General features: G+C 37.4%; 1 protein-coding gene across 5 annotated transcripts in view; it reads left to right on the plus strand.

Moving 5' to 3' along the window:
* mlip (muscular LMNA-interacting protein) overlaps positions 1-14771 on the plus strand; it is a 77747-nt gene extending 62976 nt beyond the window's left edge. For all 5 annotated transcript variants that reach the window (XM_055169692.2, XM_073872799.1, XM_073872797.1 and 2 more), the window contains one exon: positions 12094-14771. In XM_055169692.2, coding sequence (XP_055025667.2) covers positions 12094-12300 — 207 coding nt within the window. In that variant the 3' untranslated portion in view covers positions 12301-14771. The remainder of the gene's footprint in view (positions 1-12093) is intronic.
* The last annotated feature ends 3261 nt before the right edge of the window (positions 14772-18032 follow it).

The following is an 18032-nucleotide window of genomic DNA, read 5'->3' on the forward strand; positions in this document are numbered from 1 at the left end:
CCAATGAGACATCCTCTGCTTAGTGACAGCTTTCCCTCTCTTCTGACCACCGTAACAAACAAAGAGCTGATCTGAGGTCCTGAGGCTTTGTGTGCGATCCATGTAGAGTGCGTACGGGACATAATAAAGCCATGGTTGGGTCTGCCTCCTCCGGGGAGCAGCGCTTGCAAGCTCACCACCTGATCTCTGAAGGGAGTGGTGGGAACTTTGGGCACGGTTCAGGCTGAGGGGGGTTAACCCACTCTAACCCTACGGTCTCCGCCTACGGCCACCGTCTCCGGACAAAAAGCCATCCTGAAAAGGACGCTGATCTCCGGATATATGAGAGAGTGGCTGTCTTTAACAAGACACAGAGCTCTCTCGTATCACTCTTTTAGGGAAATTCACTCTAGATGATCAGTTGATGATGCGCACAGGGATCAGCAATGCACTCACTTAAACTCAAAACAAAAAAGATGCAGAGTAGTGGAGAAACTGCGGCGTCCGCTGTGGTACTGCTTGTCCAACCAACTTCAGCAATCGTTTCCCACCAGAGCAGAAAGTAGCTTCTCAGTAGCAGATACTGCCGGCTTTCGAAGCGAAAAAGCTAATTTCCATATTTGCACCTGTGGCTTATATACGCACCTGGCGGGGCGGCGGCAGCATTATGCAAATATCTCAATGCCAAGTTTATTGGTGTTTTAGTAGTATACGAAGCAGATTGGTCTCTCTAAGCGAGTTCCCAATTCGTCGGTCACAACGTGACGTGGTAGTGACCGACTGAAAGGGAACAGCATCTCCATAAACAAAATAAAGTTGTTTGGGACAAAGTTTGATCCTCTGCTCTCATGCAAAATCAAACTTCAGTATATTCATTTGCCATACTGAAACTTCAAACAGGACTGAGTTCTGCGGCCATATGAAACATGAAAGAGGTTTTTGGCAGCAGGAACACAAGAAGGCTTTGGTGCACACAGGGATTTAAAAGTGCTCTATGTTTACAGTTAAATATATCACCGGAACTGCCATTATATTTATACAGAACTGTGTGAAGGTATCTCAGGAAACAGGAAGTAAAACAACCATTGGATTTAGACATGCTTTAATGCCTTCCTGCCTTGGAATGTTGCCACTGAAGGCAGCATTTTAGACTTTCGGACGCAGCCGATATATTTTGTCTTTTTGACTGACTCTTCATTATGGGAGAATGTGGGGCTCATTCAACCAGGAGCATAGCATTGATTTGCTGGTTTACAGACTAAACGCATCTCTGAGATTGAAATTCATAAACATAATGGCTGAGGCTAGTATATGTGCACTTTGATGCATACCGGAGGGGGAGAGAGCCCTAAAGCTCTGTCTGCCAATATATGTTTAAGATTCTGTACACCTCTGGGAAAAGTGCCCAATAGCATCAACCACTGACACAGTATCTTAAAAAAATCAGGGTTGTGTACATAACTGAGAGGCTAAACCTGACATTTCATTACTCCACACATCATTGAATGTCTTGTACTGTAACATTTTCTCTATTGGCTTGGTGTTTGTTACTGTGTGCATGATCGATTATGAAAGTATGAAAATTATGAACATTTAAATAGTGCATGCCTTCTTTATTTGCACAAGCTTTTAAAACAGGTTTTTAATAACTAGGTTATGCAAAACATGTGGCATTTACAAGTACTTGTACACACAAACTGCATGCCTTCAACTGTACATGGTCTACCTCAGCTCCAGGAACAACGCACATGAGCAAAAATGGAAACTTGTGGAAACTCTCTCATATAGACTTTTGCTATCTGCTTGAACAGGCCAATCTATTCAACATTTGATAAATAACAATTCTATATGCTTTCTTTCACAAGTCAGGTTCAACCAACTGCAACTGCAATGTTTTGTTTTTATCTCAGTATGTTAGATTTTCAGGGATAGAAATCCAGAGTGCTACAGTACTGTCAGAGCTTCCTGTGCAGCGTAATACATTCAACTCCTCTCTATCTAAAAGTCTGCTTACATTTTACAATCTGCTCTTAGCCTGTTGTTACCATCCAGTGTCTTCCTTCTGCACTGCTTTTATTTAAACCCTCAATTTTTACAGCTTCCTCCATTCAATAGGGCTGACGTGGTCTGGAGAATAGAGTTTAGGGCTGGAAAGCACATAGTTGCAGATTCAGTAGCTGAGAAGTGGTTCCTTTAGAAACATGTTTTTGAGGTTCCGTTTAAAACGTTAGTAAACACAATACTGTACAAGTGGTAAAACAAGTAAACAGCACATTACTAAGACAATAAATAATAAAACAAATATTAAAGGGGAAATGTCATGAATTTCCATGCTTAAGTGCTATAATTGGATCCCTAGTGCATTTATCAACCTAGAAAATGTAAAAAAAAGAACAACCCAGTACATTTTTATCACACCTAAGAAGTGGCAATTTTAGCATGCTAAGAAATTACATGATACATGGTATTTCGATCTATAACTTCACATACGTACTCTGGGGACACCAAATATTTATTTTACATCTTAAAAAGTCTTGTGAAATGTCCCCTATAATATTATTACAATTGAACAATATGGGGGTGCCTACGAAAGCAAAACGTGTCCTAAGTTGTTTGCTGTCAGAGCATTTCTAGAACAAGAAAGAACTTATTTGGTCCTTGAAGCTTACAGTGTTCCAGACACATAATAATATTAAAGAATAAAATGATAATTTTAGACATATGAGAAAGTTGTAGAGAACAAATGTACATTAACAGATACTATGTGTACACCTGTGCAAGGGGTGAATTAAACAGGGATGATTTTACATTGGACATAACATTATTATATTAAGAGTAGGGATAGCTTTCAACAGTATTGCACTAGGACAAGCCTTGTGAGGCAGTTTACTGTTCATGAGAGAGATATTTCTTAAGGTGCACTCAGTGGTTTTTAACATATCATTGTGTGGTTGCTAGGGAATTCTGAGTGGTTGCCAGGGCACTGCTAAAGTGCAGTTACTTAAGTGTTCTTATAGGTTTTATACTGGAACAAAAGAACACAACCCTAAGTTTCTTCCTTAGATACTGTATGGCTCAGGTACATTGATCAGTATAAGCCAGGGTTTTCTCGTACCGCTCTCCCAGAATGTTTTAGTTTAGTCTCAATATATATAAACACCAAATTCAGCTAAACAGACCTCTTTCATAAAAGGCTTGAAGGATCAGCATGTGACAACACAGAATGAAAATTAACCATGGTTTTACTACAGGTAAAAAAAACATGGTTACTGTATTAAAACCATGGTTACCACAAAATAACCATGGTTTTGACAACCATGGTTTTCAAAAACCATAGTTACACAATGGTTACTGTAGTAAAGCCATGGGTTTGCTGATAGTAATCAATACACCAAAAAACCATACACTCTAAAAAAATCCGTAAAAAAACAGACAAAGTACTGTGTAAATATGAAGGAATTTTCCGTATTTATGTTTTACAGGCATTTATCTGTTTTTTTTATAACATGTTGCATTATGGGTGCAATAACCCCTGCTGCAATCTTTCACTTTTGGCTCTCTATCACCATCTCTGTTTGAAACCTAAAATTACAACTTGCTTGCAGAGTTATTTTCTAACATGGATGATGTTTAAAGGGGACATATTATGAGGTTTTTTTTAAGATGTAAACTAAGTCTAATATAGGTCTGAGCAAAAGTGTGCCATTTTGGGTGTGTCATTTAAAATGCAAATGAGCGGATGAAGTGCAACCACTGATCACAATGATGGTGGTTTGTTGCAATTGAAACTCTATTGTGCTGTGAAATATTTTATCTCTCTCTTTCTCTCCATACTAAATGGTTGTGCTGTGGTTGGATAGTGCAGATTAAGAGGGCGGTATTACCTTATTCTGACATCACAATAAGGGCCAAATTACAATGACCTATTTTTTCACATGCTTGCAGAAAATGGTTTACCAAAACTAAGTTATTGGGTTGATCTTTTTAACGTTTTCTAGGTTGATAGAAGCACTGGGGACACAATTATAGCACTTAAACATGGAAAAAGTCAGATTTTCATAATATGTCCCCTTTAACTTCTAAACAAATGCTGTCAGAACAAGATACAAGTGTTAAACTATTCCAGCATCGACACATGTGATTTAGTAGACAAATCTTCTTTCTGACGTGACGTGTATTTACCAAAATATTTTTCATATTAAATCTCCAGTTTGTGTTTCTTTTAGATTCCTTTGAAGTCACCACTATGGAAATTAGTGTTCCCTTTAGTTAGGCTTTTGTCCCTTGACCTTGCAGAACTGACTCTGCTCTTTTAGCATTGCAACAGTGTTTTTGCTTGTAGCAATTACAACTTGTTTGTTGCTTGAGGAAAGAGATTTGTTTCTGTTGTCATATAAGCTTAGTTGTTATGTTATGCTCTCTAACATTTAAATATGAAACGATAAAATAAGAATAATGGACTGAGATGTATAAGAGTGACACTCTATGCTGATCTAAAAACACACTGTATTGAATGAGATGGCTGAAAATGTGTCAGCTGTGGTTTTTGCTTCAGAGACATCAACACTTTGGATACAAATCTCAACAATGGTGAGAGTAAATGTTAAGAAAGAGTTTTCTACAATCCTGGTACCCAGCATGCATTGTGGCATGAAGCTTTTTTGTTGATTGTCACCATTGTTGCGTTTCATAGGCAGATTGAAGTGTCCCTAAAGGTTACGAAAAATGTTCTGTAAATCTACGGACAGTGTTCTATAAATCTACAGAATGTTCAGTTTTTGAATAAACGGAAATTCTGTAAACATAAAGGAAAAAGTGCCGGTAATTTTCTGCCAGTACATTATCCGTTTTTTTACGGATTTTTTTAGAGTGTATGTTTTGTTTATTCTTGTAATTGTATGAGTCTCTCAGCTGTTCTTAGTGTGATGAGTTGTTCTCAGATGAATCTAAACACTGACCATGTTTACATGCACCCTTATAATGTGATTATAATGGGATTTCTGCAATATTGGGATTATACTTTACCTCATGTAAACACAATACTTCAATAAAAAGTGATTAAGCTTTAATCTTGACATTAGGAAGTTTTCCCTGAACTCTGTCAACATGACTCGCTGTCAGCAGTCTGTCTTCATTGAGAAACAGCACAAATAATGTGACAACAGCATATAAAACCACTGTCATTACAGGCACTGTCATAATAATTATCATCACGCCACTAACACTAGCAATTTTGGGCCCTCTTCCCATTTCGCACCAAACATACAATCCAACCTAGCTATTTAAAATTTTTAATAATTTAATTTAATAGCAATTTAATAATACAGACTTTTTGGCTATTGTTTGGACTATTATTTTCAGTATTTAGTATTTTGAGACCTACAATGTCTGCAGCTATAAGACCATTTATTGTGCAAATGTAAATTTTATAGTAAAATACAGTACAGTAATTAAATATTCCGAGTAAATGCAACATTCTTAAACAAAGATTAAACATACATTATACTGCTGACTAAGACTAAGACTTTTATTATGTAACAGAAACACCCTCGAGGGGGTAAACCAGACAAGAATATAAATGATGACATAAAACAAGACAGTGTAAAACAAGACAGGACCCATGACGGTGTCAAACAAGACACATACAATGATCCGACACAAGACATCAAACACAATGGCTTTAAATAGGGAAGAAAGAGGACACACAGGTGAAGGGTGTAAACTAATAATGAATAATTAACAGGATACAAGACTGGGGACAGGAGAGCATGAGGTACACAACAATACAAGCCACTTGACTCTCCACACGAAAACAAGACTGAGGGCTGCCATGACCCTGTCACACAAAACAAGTAAAAATACATACAAAGCTGACAGGATCATGACAATCACACAATAAGATTTGAGACTTAAGTCTAGTTATCACAGACAGAATCTCAGTGACATACTGTATACTTGAGCTGTTAAAATTCTAATAATAAAATTCTAACATTTAAACAACAACAATAGGCCTACATCTTTTCTAGAAATGGACCTTCTGCCTTAAATAAGACTGCGTCAAAAATGCTTGATCAAAGCTTGTATAGCTTTTACTATTATTATTAGCATCATGTACAAGGTGAATAACAGGTTTCACACAGCAGTAGCAAAAATAACAACAGATCATTGAAACCATGAACTCGAGAAAACAGCTATATCTTCTTCAGACTGTTTTTTTTAACGGGATTCTAAAATGAAATGAAAAGGACAACTATAGCAGATTTCAGCATACATTTCCATTGATTCCGTAAAGCTGATGCAAGGTGAGAAGCTTTAATATACATTACTGGGCTAGTTTAGCCTTCGGTGGATTTCTGTGTCATCACAATCAACGATTCTTGAATGGATAAAAATACTTCCTTGGCATATTTTGTTACAAAACATCGGGTTGTGTAACAGATTTTCTAGTTTAGGTTAATTAGCTTATACGGGCTATGTTAATTAAAATAATTATAAGGGCTGACATCAGAATCAAAACACAAAATAGGGAACTTAAATCACTTTTTAAAATAAACTGGGATGAATAGAGCGAAGACTTTACAGTGGAAAGAAAACTGCATTGAATTGCTCCAGAGTCACATTATGTAAACTGTATTTATTAGGCAAGTGCAAATATGCAGATGTTATAGCAAATAGCAGTAAATACACACACCGCACTGTTAGCCGTGGATTGAAGAAGGCGCTAAAAACGCAAAGACGGGGAAGAGCTAAGAGTGCCCAGCTAAGGGGGTTGCGCATGCAACACAGTCCTTAGCTGGGGACCCCACAAGTTCATGGACCCTTAAGGCTGCGGTATACTTTTTTCCGCGTCCGTGTCCGGCTAGCGCGTGCACGTGTCAGCGCGGCTTTAAAGTGTGGTCATCGCGGCTACGCACAGATGACCATGTTCGACATGTATGCAATACAAATGATTCTTTACTCAAAATATTACTCTACCAGGCCTTCAGGGCAGAACTGATTTTGTGACATTTACAGTACATTAAAACATTTAGGATAGGTGAAGAAATGTAGCCTATCCACCATTGCACACACAGTTTAGAACAAACAAGAAGAAAAAAAAGAACAGGAATCAAACATTATGTTGACGAAAATGCTCTACAGTTTCTGTTCTTGGAAAAAGTAAGAATTAGTGAAGAGGGAATTGTGGTTTGTGTGCAGGTGATGACAATTTCCTTTGTGTGGTTGTTTGTGGTGGAGTGTCTTGTCTCGGTATTTTCGTGCGCGTGCGCTGTTGTATGCAGACTGTACGCACGCTGTCAGCGCGGTCTCAAATTTTGGGCAGCACGCGGACAGACGCGCACCCTCCTGATGACAACGGACATGCATACGGGGACGTCCCTAGTGTACCCTTACGACACCCCTCCCAGGATGTTTTAGATTTCTCCTTATATGAAACACCCGACTAAACCCCCCGAATTAACATGCTAACAAGTTGATGAGTTAAATCAGATGTTTTATATAGGGAGACATGATCGTGTTTTATTACAAACAAAATCCTAGATTGGTTTGTTATTACCTTAAATCTATTTGAAGCTGTTAATGTATCCAAGGAATTAACTGCATAAAAGCTGAAAGTGAACCTTTGTGCCAAAGACAATGTGAAATTCTCAGAATAGCAGTGAGTCACCAATCCCCATTGACAAAAAAACAAGACAATATTGTCAAAGTCAGAATAATAGAGGTCTTAGAAGAAGATCATGCATACTTTACTTCTACTAAACGCAAGCTTTTAAACTCTATCCACGGTTGAGCAGCACCCATGTTTTGACATCTTAACCACGGTATTTAGCTCTTAACAGGCTTTTTATACAATCCCCCAGCAAAGTCATTTCTCACTAAATCTGAGACACATAGACTGAGACATTACATTTATTCGATTCTGTGATGTGTAAACATGTTCAGGCTCTCCTTTATGATGTTTAACGTCATCCGAGATGTTTGACATTTGTGCTTCATTTCATTCCCATTGAACAGGTGTATTCATGCCTCACACAGCCTTGCCTGCTGTGAGGTTTATTCAGGTGCAATTCTTTGGTGAATTCCAAACAACTTGTAAACAATTCCCTGGAGGTAAACTTTAGCCACCTAATTACTTAGAATTGGTTTTAAGGCTTTCAGGAGTTGGTCTTAGTTAAATTAGGAAACTTAAGTAGCCTTTATATAGTGCAAGTTACTTGAACATGCATTTTAGGAGTATAAATTATATAATTCATTTTATTGACTATTGCTTTTCACAGGCTGAAAAATGCCTTAAATGGTGTCATTTATATATGTTAATAAAGCTCCCTATATACAGTAAGAGACCAATTTGACATATAGTGGAGCTGAACCCCCTGTGAGGATCTCATCATAACTAATTGATGGCTTGGATGACATGAGGCATGTGGGAGATTAATAAACAGGAAGTAAATTGCTAGCTGTGATAAGTGATAAGATGGACAGCTCAGAGGAAAAGTGATTTATGGCCTACCTGATTGCTGAAAGCCCCATTTCAATCTAGACAATACAATGACTTGAGACAAGAATAGCTACAACAATTAAACATTTCATCTTTCTAGCTTGATTTATGGTTTCCATGTACTTTTTTAAACCAATATATATTTGATTTTATTCGGGCTATAAATAAATCTACAGTATGAGACAGCATCTTATCATTTCAGATCTCGACATATGTAATCCATTATCTAATTTACTAAGATTATATATAGGTTATAAATAATTTTGATAATTTTAGAAAATAAATCTGACTTGCCTTCCAAGCGAAATTAAAACTTAAACATTTAAATAAAATTATAATAATTATTTAAAAATCTGCTTCTTAGGAAATTTATTTATACCCCTTATTTATATATAAATCTGAAAATAAAATCACAGTATAGAAGTGTTGACACTGGTGACACAGAAATTACTCAGCATCTTTTACAGTGTTTCTTAAAGCAAGTGTTATAAACCTTAAAAAATTGTCAAAATATACCCCAGCTGTCACTGGGGCTGTACCCTTTCAACATGTGCGGCTCTGCAACTAAAGAGTTTATATCAGAAGTACTGTACATATTAGTATCTCAAATGTACATATCAGTATCAAATGTTTAACATATCTGTACTTAATGGTACACATTATAGGACCTTTTTAAAGGGGACATATTTTAACAATTTTTGTGGAGAATAATATTTTTTATTTAGAATAGGTTTATCATATTATTTTAAACTTCTATTCTGACTCATCATCATATAGACTCATGCCATATAATTACGATGAATAGATATTATCATTAAGATTAACAAATTTTATAGAAGTTTTGCAAATTTTTCATGCTCAATTGATGCTGTTTTAATGTTAACATATTATTGTACTAACTTACTGTGCATTCACACCAGACGAGGTAGAGGCAAAAACGTGTTATTCGCACGTAGTTGAACGCTTGAGACATTTGAGACATTCACGTGGAAATTCGCGTCATGGGAGGGGCTTCTGCAACTCTGCTCACTTCCTGTAATCACGTCACTACTAGAGCAAGCTCCTGATTGGTTAATGCAGAGCAAATATCCGCCTATATATTAAACTCGTGTGTTTCACGCGGCAACGCTCAATTCACGCGGAGTGCCTCTTTCGCGTCTGGTGTGAACGCAGAGTTATTTTAAAGCAAAGCTTCTCAACTCTGGCCCTCGAGAGTCACTTTCTTGCAGAGTTTGGCTTCAACCCTGATCAAGCAATTTTTGGGTATTCCTGAAGACCTTGATTACCTTGCTTAGGTGTGCTTGGTCGGGGCTGGAGCTGGGCTCTGCACGGGGGTGGATCTCGAGGGCCAGAGTTGAGAACCTCTGCTATTAACTATTGCCCACTTAATTGTATGTCATGTATTGTGCAGTGTCAAATAGAGTGATGCACTATTGTACTGATGTTCTCAGAGCTCTTTCAGCAGACACAAATCTCACTCAGATTGTATTGTAAACTGATTAAGTGTTTTTGGATTGGCTTATGTGACTGATTGAAAGATGGCCTCAGTGCCACCATCCACTGATTAAGGTATCTTTCTTTTATTGACTTCCTCCCTCAAACCAGTTAATTTAAAATGTTATTTTAATGTTTACTAAAATTTTTGAATTCTTCTTCTTTACTATAACGTAGGCCGAGGACAAAAATGATAGGAGAATGCAGTCAGAAAAAAAGCTCAGCGTAGGGGACTATAGGCTAGAGACTATTTAATAAAAAAATGAATATGTCTCAAATCTCTGCATTGTAACATTTTTTATGACAAATGAGCATCACACCTCCCAATTATCTTAATAGAAATGCCAAGGTGTAAAGAGCTGTAATGCATGCAGGCATTTTCCTGTTTTTGTTTTTCCGACAATGGTGTTTCTCGGTTGATTTTATTAGTTGTGAACTTACAGTGATCTTTTTATGTTTTTATTTCAATCTGCATGAATGCAATACAACAGAACACTACCATAAACTATTCTTACAAGTTAATGTAATTTTTTGTTTGAAATACAAAAAGAAAGAAATTTTAATGCATTCAATAAAATATATTAAAAGGGGCTTAATTCCCATCAAAATGCAAGACAAAACATACCTATAGATTAAAATAGAATTTTTTTGGACACACAGTTACATAGACAATGTAATATTCTCCACAGTTGCCTAAATACATAATTGACATAATACACAATGGGCCAATTTCCCAGACAGGGTTTAGATTAATCAAAGACTAGGCTGTAGTTATATTAGGACATTTAAATACAAAATTAGGTATATTTAACTAAGTTCTGGAAGAGCATGGTTATGTAATTCAACCATTCAGCGGGAAGAGGTGCATAGCCATCCCTCACCCAGTGGCATAGCGCACATCTGTGAGGCCCCCTGCAAAGCACAAGTTAGGCCCCTCCCACCAAAAGTGATGTCATGTCCAGCACCTGCTGCAATAACAGAGTCCATCTGTCTATTTACATCAATCTTTTAACGGTCTAAATAGCTAGTAAATTAAAGCAGAGACAATGAGTAACTATGATGTGTGTTAGAGGGAATGAATGAGTCTAATGAATTACCATGGCAACAAACAAGTGGGCAGAGCAAACAATCACAAACACAGGGCAAACACAGACAGACTCATTACAGCCCCCCCCCCCCCAAAGAGCGGCTTCCAGACGCTCCCAGGACCGCAGCGAAATAGTCCAGGAGGGTGGAGTAAAGGCATAACCAGGGTGGAAGGGGGGATTAACTTCATGTTGTGGTGAAGAACGGAGTGAGGCCGGCAGAGCAGACGGCCAGGGTGCAGCCGAGGGCGAGACCAGAGACCAAAGTAGAGCTGGAAGGAATAACAATATATAAAATGTGCATAGAGTATGGTTATAGCCCTAGCCATTAACACTGATCCTCGCATAGTTAATCAAAATGTGTCTTAATGCACCTTGCACGCTTTGGAGTAAATGAAGAGCAAATGCCTAATGCCTTAAAAAGTCATAAAAAACTAATTTGATTGGACAGCAGCACACATGGGTACGTGCATAGGGGGAGTAAAATCGGTTTATATATTAATTAACTGAGAATTTCCCTCACTGCCAAAATACAAAATTTGAGTTCAGTTAAAATCCAAATAAATATTATTTTAATGTAAGTCGGGGCACATCAATTGGGCTCCTACGCACTGTGGGGATTTCCCATATGCCAGTGCCCTCACCTCTGTCCTGTGACAGTTTTTTGAAGCAGCATCCCTTCTCCACCCCATCACCTCATGCTTAGCAAGTACATCTATCCCAGTTAAATAGGGGGGAGTACTCTGGGTTCGGGCTAAAATTGTGAACTCGGAGCCCTTCCTTCGGACAGCATGCCAAATATGCTTTATCTTATTCCCTATTGATTACATGTTAATGTGAACTCGTGAACATACCTTAAGAAAAACAACACTGGTGTGCGTTGTGAGACAAAACAATATCACAGATATATTTTAAGATATTTGAGATGTTTTTGAACTAAGGCAGCTCAACCATTAATTTTAATTTGAGACTAGGATAAGCCTTGGGTATGTACTGGTTGGATGAACTACAGGTTAATACCAGTTTGTGTGTTTTCAGTTTGTCAGAAACACAGTCTTTGGTGCAGAAAGCAGAAGTTCATCAGACCAGCAGTCAGATGGCAGAGCGGGACCCTCTCCCGAAAGACAAGAAGACTCAAAGACAATCCTTGCTCCTCTGATCACGCAGAGAAAGAGCTCCCCGAACAATGTTCAGACCTCCATCAACACCCTTGAGAGACATTTGAAGCTTTATAAGAACACCTGATCTGAAAGTAACTGTGACTACACCTCAAATCATTAACTCACAACTTACAGTACATTTAATCTATACATTTTCTGTTGTTTAGTGGTGTGTGTATGTGTGTTCACCATGAAACAACCATTGACCTCTGCACTGCTAGCACAATGTTCTACCAACCAAGCTACAGGAACTTTAATGGCAAATGCCTAAATCTCGAAAGACTTGTACAGAAGTCTTCTGAACCTGTGCGATAGCTTTGTGTGGAATTGTATTATGCAGATTTAGGGGCGGTTCACATTTTGCATCTAAAACTGTGCGGAAATCGGTTGGTTCTTGTCACATGACCTGCGCGGTGCGCCTGCGGCATTCTGAAAACTTGGAATGTTTTTAACTCGATGCATTGCGGACGCACCTGTAAAAAACACACCTAGCGACCGCGTCGCTTCCATTATGAGCGTGCATACAGCGCGCCTACATTTGAAATAACACACTTGAGCGCGCAAAAGACGTGAAATGTGAATAGCCCCTTAGGCATTATAATATGTTATGAGAGACATGCTAATTACGAGCCCCATTAAACCTGTCACAAGACATGCTGACAAATCATATTTAAATTTAGGTAAATGCACGTTATTTCCAGGTTATAAACTGAAGGTTTTGTTGGGTGAAAAGCACAAAACTTGTGAAGAACATGTCTAGATCATATTTCACCCTAAAATCAAATGGGGGAAAAAAGAAATATAAGCACATGTCATGGCCTCAAGACCACACAAGTGGTCTTCTAGGCTGTCAGTGGCATCCCATACACTATTGTTTTCAATAGTGTCTTGTGAAGAAAAGTTAAGTACCAACTATACATTGATATAGTGATTTTACTGATTTTAACACAGTACTGAAACAGTATCTGTTGAGAAATACTTTTGAAATAAATGAAAGAAACGAGAGTGGGAAAAATGTGGATGCATTACAGTAATGTAATATTTGGGGGCTAATATGTGACCTGTTTTGGTACGATTTACCCAATAAGAACCAGTGAAAAACATGTATAATGAGCATCAGAATGAGGAAGAAAGGGTATTTACTGTAAGTGACTTTGAACGTGGCAAGGTCGTTGGTGCCAGATGGGTTTGTCTGAGTATTTAAAAAACGTTCGATCTACAGGGATTTTCACACACAACCATTTCAAGGATTTACTGGAAAATATCCAGTGAGCGTAAGTTATGTGGAAGAAAGTGCCTTGTTGATGTCAGAGGAGAATAGGCAGACTGATTCGAGATGATAGAAAGACAACTCAAAGAACCACACGTTACAACCAAGGTAGGCAAAATATTATCTCTGAATGCACAACACTGAACCTTGAAGCAAATGGGCTACATCAGCAGAAGACCACACCGGGTGCCACTCCTGTCAGCTTAAAACAAGAAACTGAGGCTACAATCGACACCGGCTCACCAAAATTGTACTATAAAAGATTGAAAAAAATGTTGCCTGGTCTGATGAGCCTCGATTTCAGTTGCGACATTCAGATGGTAGAGCCAGAAATTACCATAAACAACATGAAAGCATGGATCCATCCTGCCATGTATCAACGGTTCAAGCTGATGGTGGTCATCTAAGGGGGTAGGGGGATATTTTCTTGGCACACTTTGGGTCCCTTAGTACCATCTGAGCATTGTTTAAATGCCACGGTCAGTGCAGGTTGATGTAAGTTTTTGAGTAATGGACTTATGTTACGTTATCATGACAAAAATATGATATATTGGTGGTTTCATAGGATGCACGAGCATTGTTGTGATTACGCGCCTGGCACAAAGGTAACTTCTGGTCTGTGTTTGTTTATCAGTTTGGCTAGCGAGTAAACTTACTTTTGAAACAAATACCTTGTGAAAAAGTTTTGGTTACCTCAAGACAATGGGAGACAGTGGGCATAGATCACTGCTGTGTGTTTTTGGCAACTAGGCAAAATGTAAGGATCTGTAGCCAACATTATATCCACTTATTTTACACAGTAACGTTAGCTCAGTGTAATTGCTGATATGCTTTAGCTATGTTTTGAATAAGGTCATTTACTTCATATTTTTTCTTGTTCTACTAATGTTAATGTTTCTTTGTGGAAGTTTACCGGAAGTTAAGTCTGGGAAGTTAAGCACGGTCTGTTTGTCATATAAATTGTTGGTATTCATACAGGTAACTGAATACAACTCATGACGCATAAATAACTTTTTGTAGCTTGTAAGTTTTCATCACTATTACACTATAAATTCTGTTTTCTATTTCGACTAAAGATCAATCAGAAGTCATGAAAGCATCAGTTCTATATAAAGAAATGGTCCAGATTTACAAAAAGGCATCACAGTGGTCTTTTCACATTCTCATTTAGGGGTAACTAAGAATTAAATCCTAGAACCTTCTCCAAATGTACCTTCAAAACACAGACTGGATAGTGCAAAATTGCTGTGTCATTTTTTATTCAAATAAATGTCTGTCATGTCTGATTCTTTTGACAGTGTTTTTATTTGGTGAAGATATTCCACGTGTTCTTTGTTAAACTTCACAATAATCTTTTTCAAGCTGCAATCTGTTACGTTTAACGATAACAAAAATCAGCTATTGAATTTACTGTCAAACATATGCATTTAAAGTACACTGGGCCAAGTTGTTTCTTAAATGAGCTGATGGTTTAAATTAAATGATTGAATTGCTATCCATCTGTAATTTGTCTCTGAGGAATTTACACTTAATCTTTTCATGCTCACAAGTCAAGCTATCTGATCAATAATAACACATTAGTGTAAATACCTGCTAAAGTCAGACATATGGAGCACAGGGAATCTGCTATTAAAGGACTGGCCAAGGTTTATTTACTGTAGTGGATCTTGTATTCTTCTTCCAGGGCCAAACCTAACTAGTTTCATAAAGTCCTGAGTGTTTACAGAGCTTATGCTGTGAGGTAGAAGCTGATCCGACTCATGATTGCTCACTGACGCAACGTTAATACGGACGGTGTGAAAATCGCACACCTGCCAGGCCTGCTTAAAGAGTAATGCTTACTGGAACCACATCAGTGCACACGCTCAGCTGCAACACGTTCTCACATTTATAGTGTCTGAAATAAGACTTTATGCCCTTATTAATGAACTGCAGTACTGACTGATGCCAGACCTATAATCCCTTCACTGCCTTATCTAACAATTAAAGTGGGTTAATGCTAATTACAGATTTGGCAACTGTAGTCCAAAAATCAGTTAAAGATCTCTCCCGAGATTGTTCAGAAGTGGTGCAGTTTTTGTGAATTACATGTTTTTTGGTGTAGAACACTGAGCTCTAAACATAATAGGTAAATCATCATAATAGTGTATGTAATGGGTTGTTGTATTTATAAGCTGGTAAATTGAGTTTAAGACATCAGGTGTGTTCAAGTCACTTTCGTCGGCACATGATGGCGGTGAAATGAATTATACAAAATGCAGCAAGGTTTGTTTAATATAATTACTGAAAACATAAAGAACAATAAATAAAGTGCATCAGGCGTGTTTTGCTTTTTTATGTTTTTAATTGCGTTGCTTCAATTGATTCTGCCATGTTTGTCACTGACACGCCCACAACTCATAAACTCTGGGCTTAAAGAACATCTTGAGACTCCCACTGGTATTTAAGATGTTGTGGAGGCATTCATGAACTTTAAAGGAATAGTCTACTCATTTTCAATATTAAAATATGTTATTACCTTAACTAAGAACTGTTGAATCATCCCTCTGTCATCTGTGTGTGTGCACGTAAGCACTGGAGCGCGCTGCGACGCTACGATAGCATTTAGCTTAGCCCCATTCATTCAATGGTACCATTTAGAGATAAAGTTAGAAGTGACCAAACACATCAACGTTTTTCCTATTTAAGACGAGTAGTTATACGAGCAAGTTTGGTGGTACAAAATAAAACATAGCGCTTTTCTAAGCGGATTTAAAAGAGTAACTATATTGTATGGCGTAATAGCACTTTTGGGAGTACTTCGACTCGGCGCAGTAACACCCTCCCTCTCCCATTATGAGAGTGAGAAGGGGAGCAGACTTTTCAGGCGAGTCGAAGTACTCCCAAAAGTGCTATTACGCCATAAAATATAGTTCCTCTTTTAAATCCGCTTAGAAAAGCGCTACGTTTTATTTTGTACCACCAAACTTGCTCGTATAACTACTCGTCTTAAATAGGAAAACGTTGATGTGTTTGGTCACTTCTAACTTTATCTCTAAATGGTACCATTGAATGAATGGGGCTAAGCTAAATGCTATCGTAGCGTCGCAGCGCGCTCCAGTGCTTACGTGCACACACACAGATGACAGAGGGATGATTCAACAGTTCTTAGTTAAGGTAATAACATATTTTAATATTGAAAATGAGTAGACTATTCCTTTAAATCTATAATTGCACTATGTGGCTGCATCTCATTAGACATAATAGCAGTTTCTTAGTATTACTGTTTCAGGGTCACAAAGTGTAGTTTTAAGATTAGTTTAAGCAAGAACATATATAGGCTATGTAATCTTCAAATCTGCAGTCAATTTGAAAAAATACTGTTTATTTAAAAATGTATTATACAAATTCAGAGATCGAAGTTCCAGGCACGACCAGCAGGCAGTCAGTGCTCATGAACCCAGCTGAGCACAGCCGTGGCCAGTGGCCACTTCTGAATTTTTTCGCTGGCTCTGTTGTATCTGTGTCTAGTGGTAATAATTTTTTTTGGGGGGCGGGTATTTCTAACCAAAAGTTTTTGGTCCCATGAATCTCTTATTTTTTCTTATTGTTTTGGTGGAGGTAAAACTTAAGTTCCATAACTTATATATTTATATATTAAATAGATTTTCTATTTAATCTTAAAGCTGTACTAGAACGTTGTCTTTTTTAATGGGCTTTGTACTTTAACCAGTTTTTGAAAAATTAACTCAAGAGATATTGTTTCTGTGCACTGTAAACCCGAATAAGTTGGGAAAACTAAAAAAAAATGATCCTGATTTTAATTATGCAGAACTTATAAGTTTTGAGTTTCTGGATCTCATTGGACCTAACTGAAAGTACTAAGTTAACACAAACATTTTAATTACTACTGAGTTATATTTTGAGTTCTTGCATATCAAACATTTTAATTACTACAGTTATATTTTGAGTTCTTGCAAATCAAACATTTAATTATCTAAACTTGTGTATTTTGAGTTCTTGCAAATCAAATGTGTCATTTACTATACTTTTCTATTGGAATTCTTGCTAAGCAAATTATTTATTTTCTATATGAAGTTAAATCAACTTCTAAAATCTTTATCAAAATGCTTCAGCAATTTCACAGAAACACATGACACGTGTAATAAAATTTTGGCAATTTATTTCACAAAAGGATTGCTCCACAGCAAATTTCATACATTTAAACTAGCATGGGACAGTTGCATTAAACATCTCTCTTAAATTTACAAATGCGATACAATCTGCAGTCAAAAATTAAAGTCTGTTTAGCAACCCACATAAGTAAAGTTACCATTTTAATGGGTTCGAGGTAACATAACTGTTTAACAGCATTTCATATTTTTCAGTCAAAAATTAAATTCTCTTAGCAACACAACATAACAGGCTCAAATTGTTTAACAGCATTTTATAAAATGAGAAATGAACAAGGAATGCTTAACAGCCAACTTCATATATTAACACCACACAGTTGCATTAAACATGACAATTTCTTAAACTGAACCGGTTTGTTAATACAATAACTTGCA

This window comes from Misgurnus anguillicaudatus, chromosome 11, assembly GCF_027580225.2.
Source record: "Misgurnus anguillicaudatus chromosome 11, ASM2758022v2, whole genome shotgun sequence".
Taxonomy (NCBI): domain Eukaryota; kingdom Metazoa; phylum Chordata; class Actinopteri; order Cypriniformes; family Cobitidae; genus Misgurnus; species Misgurnus anguillicaudatus.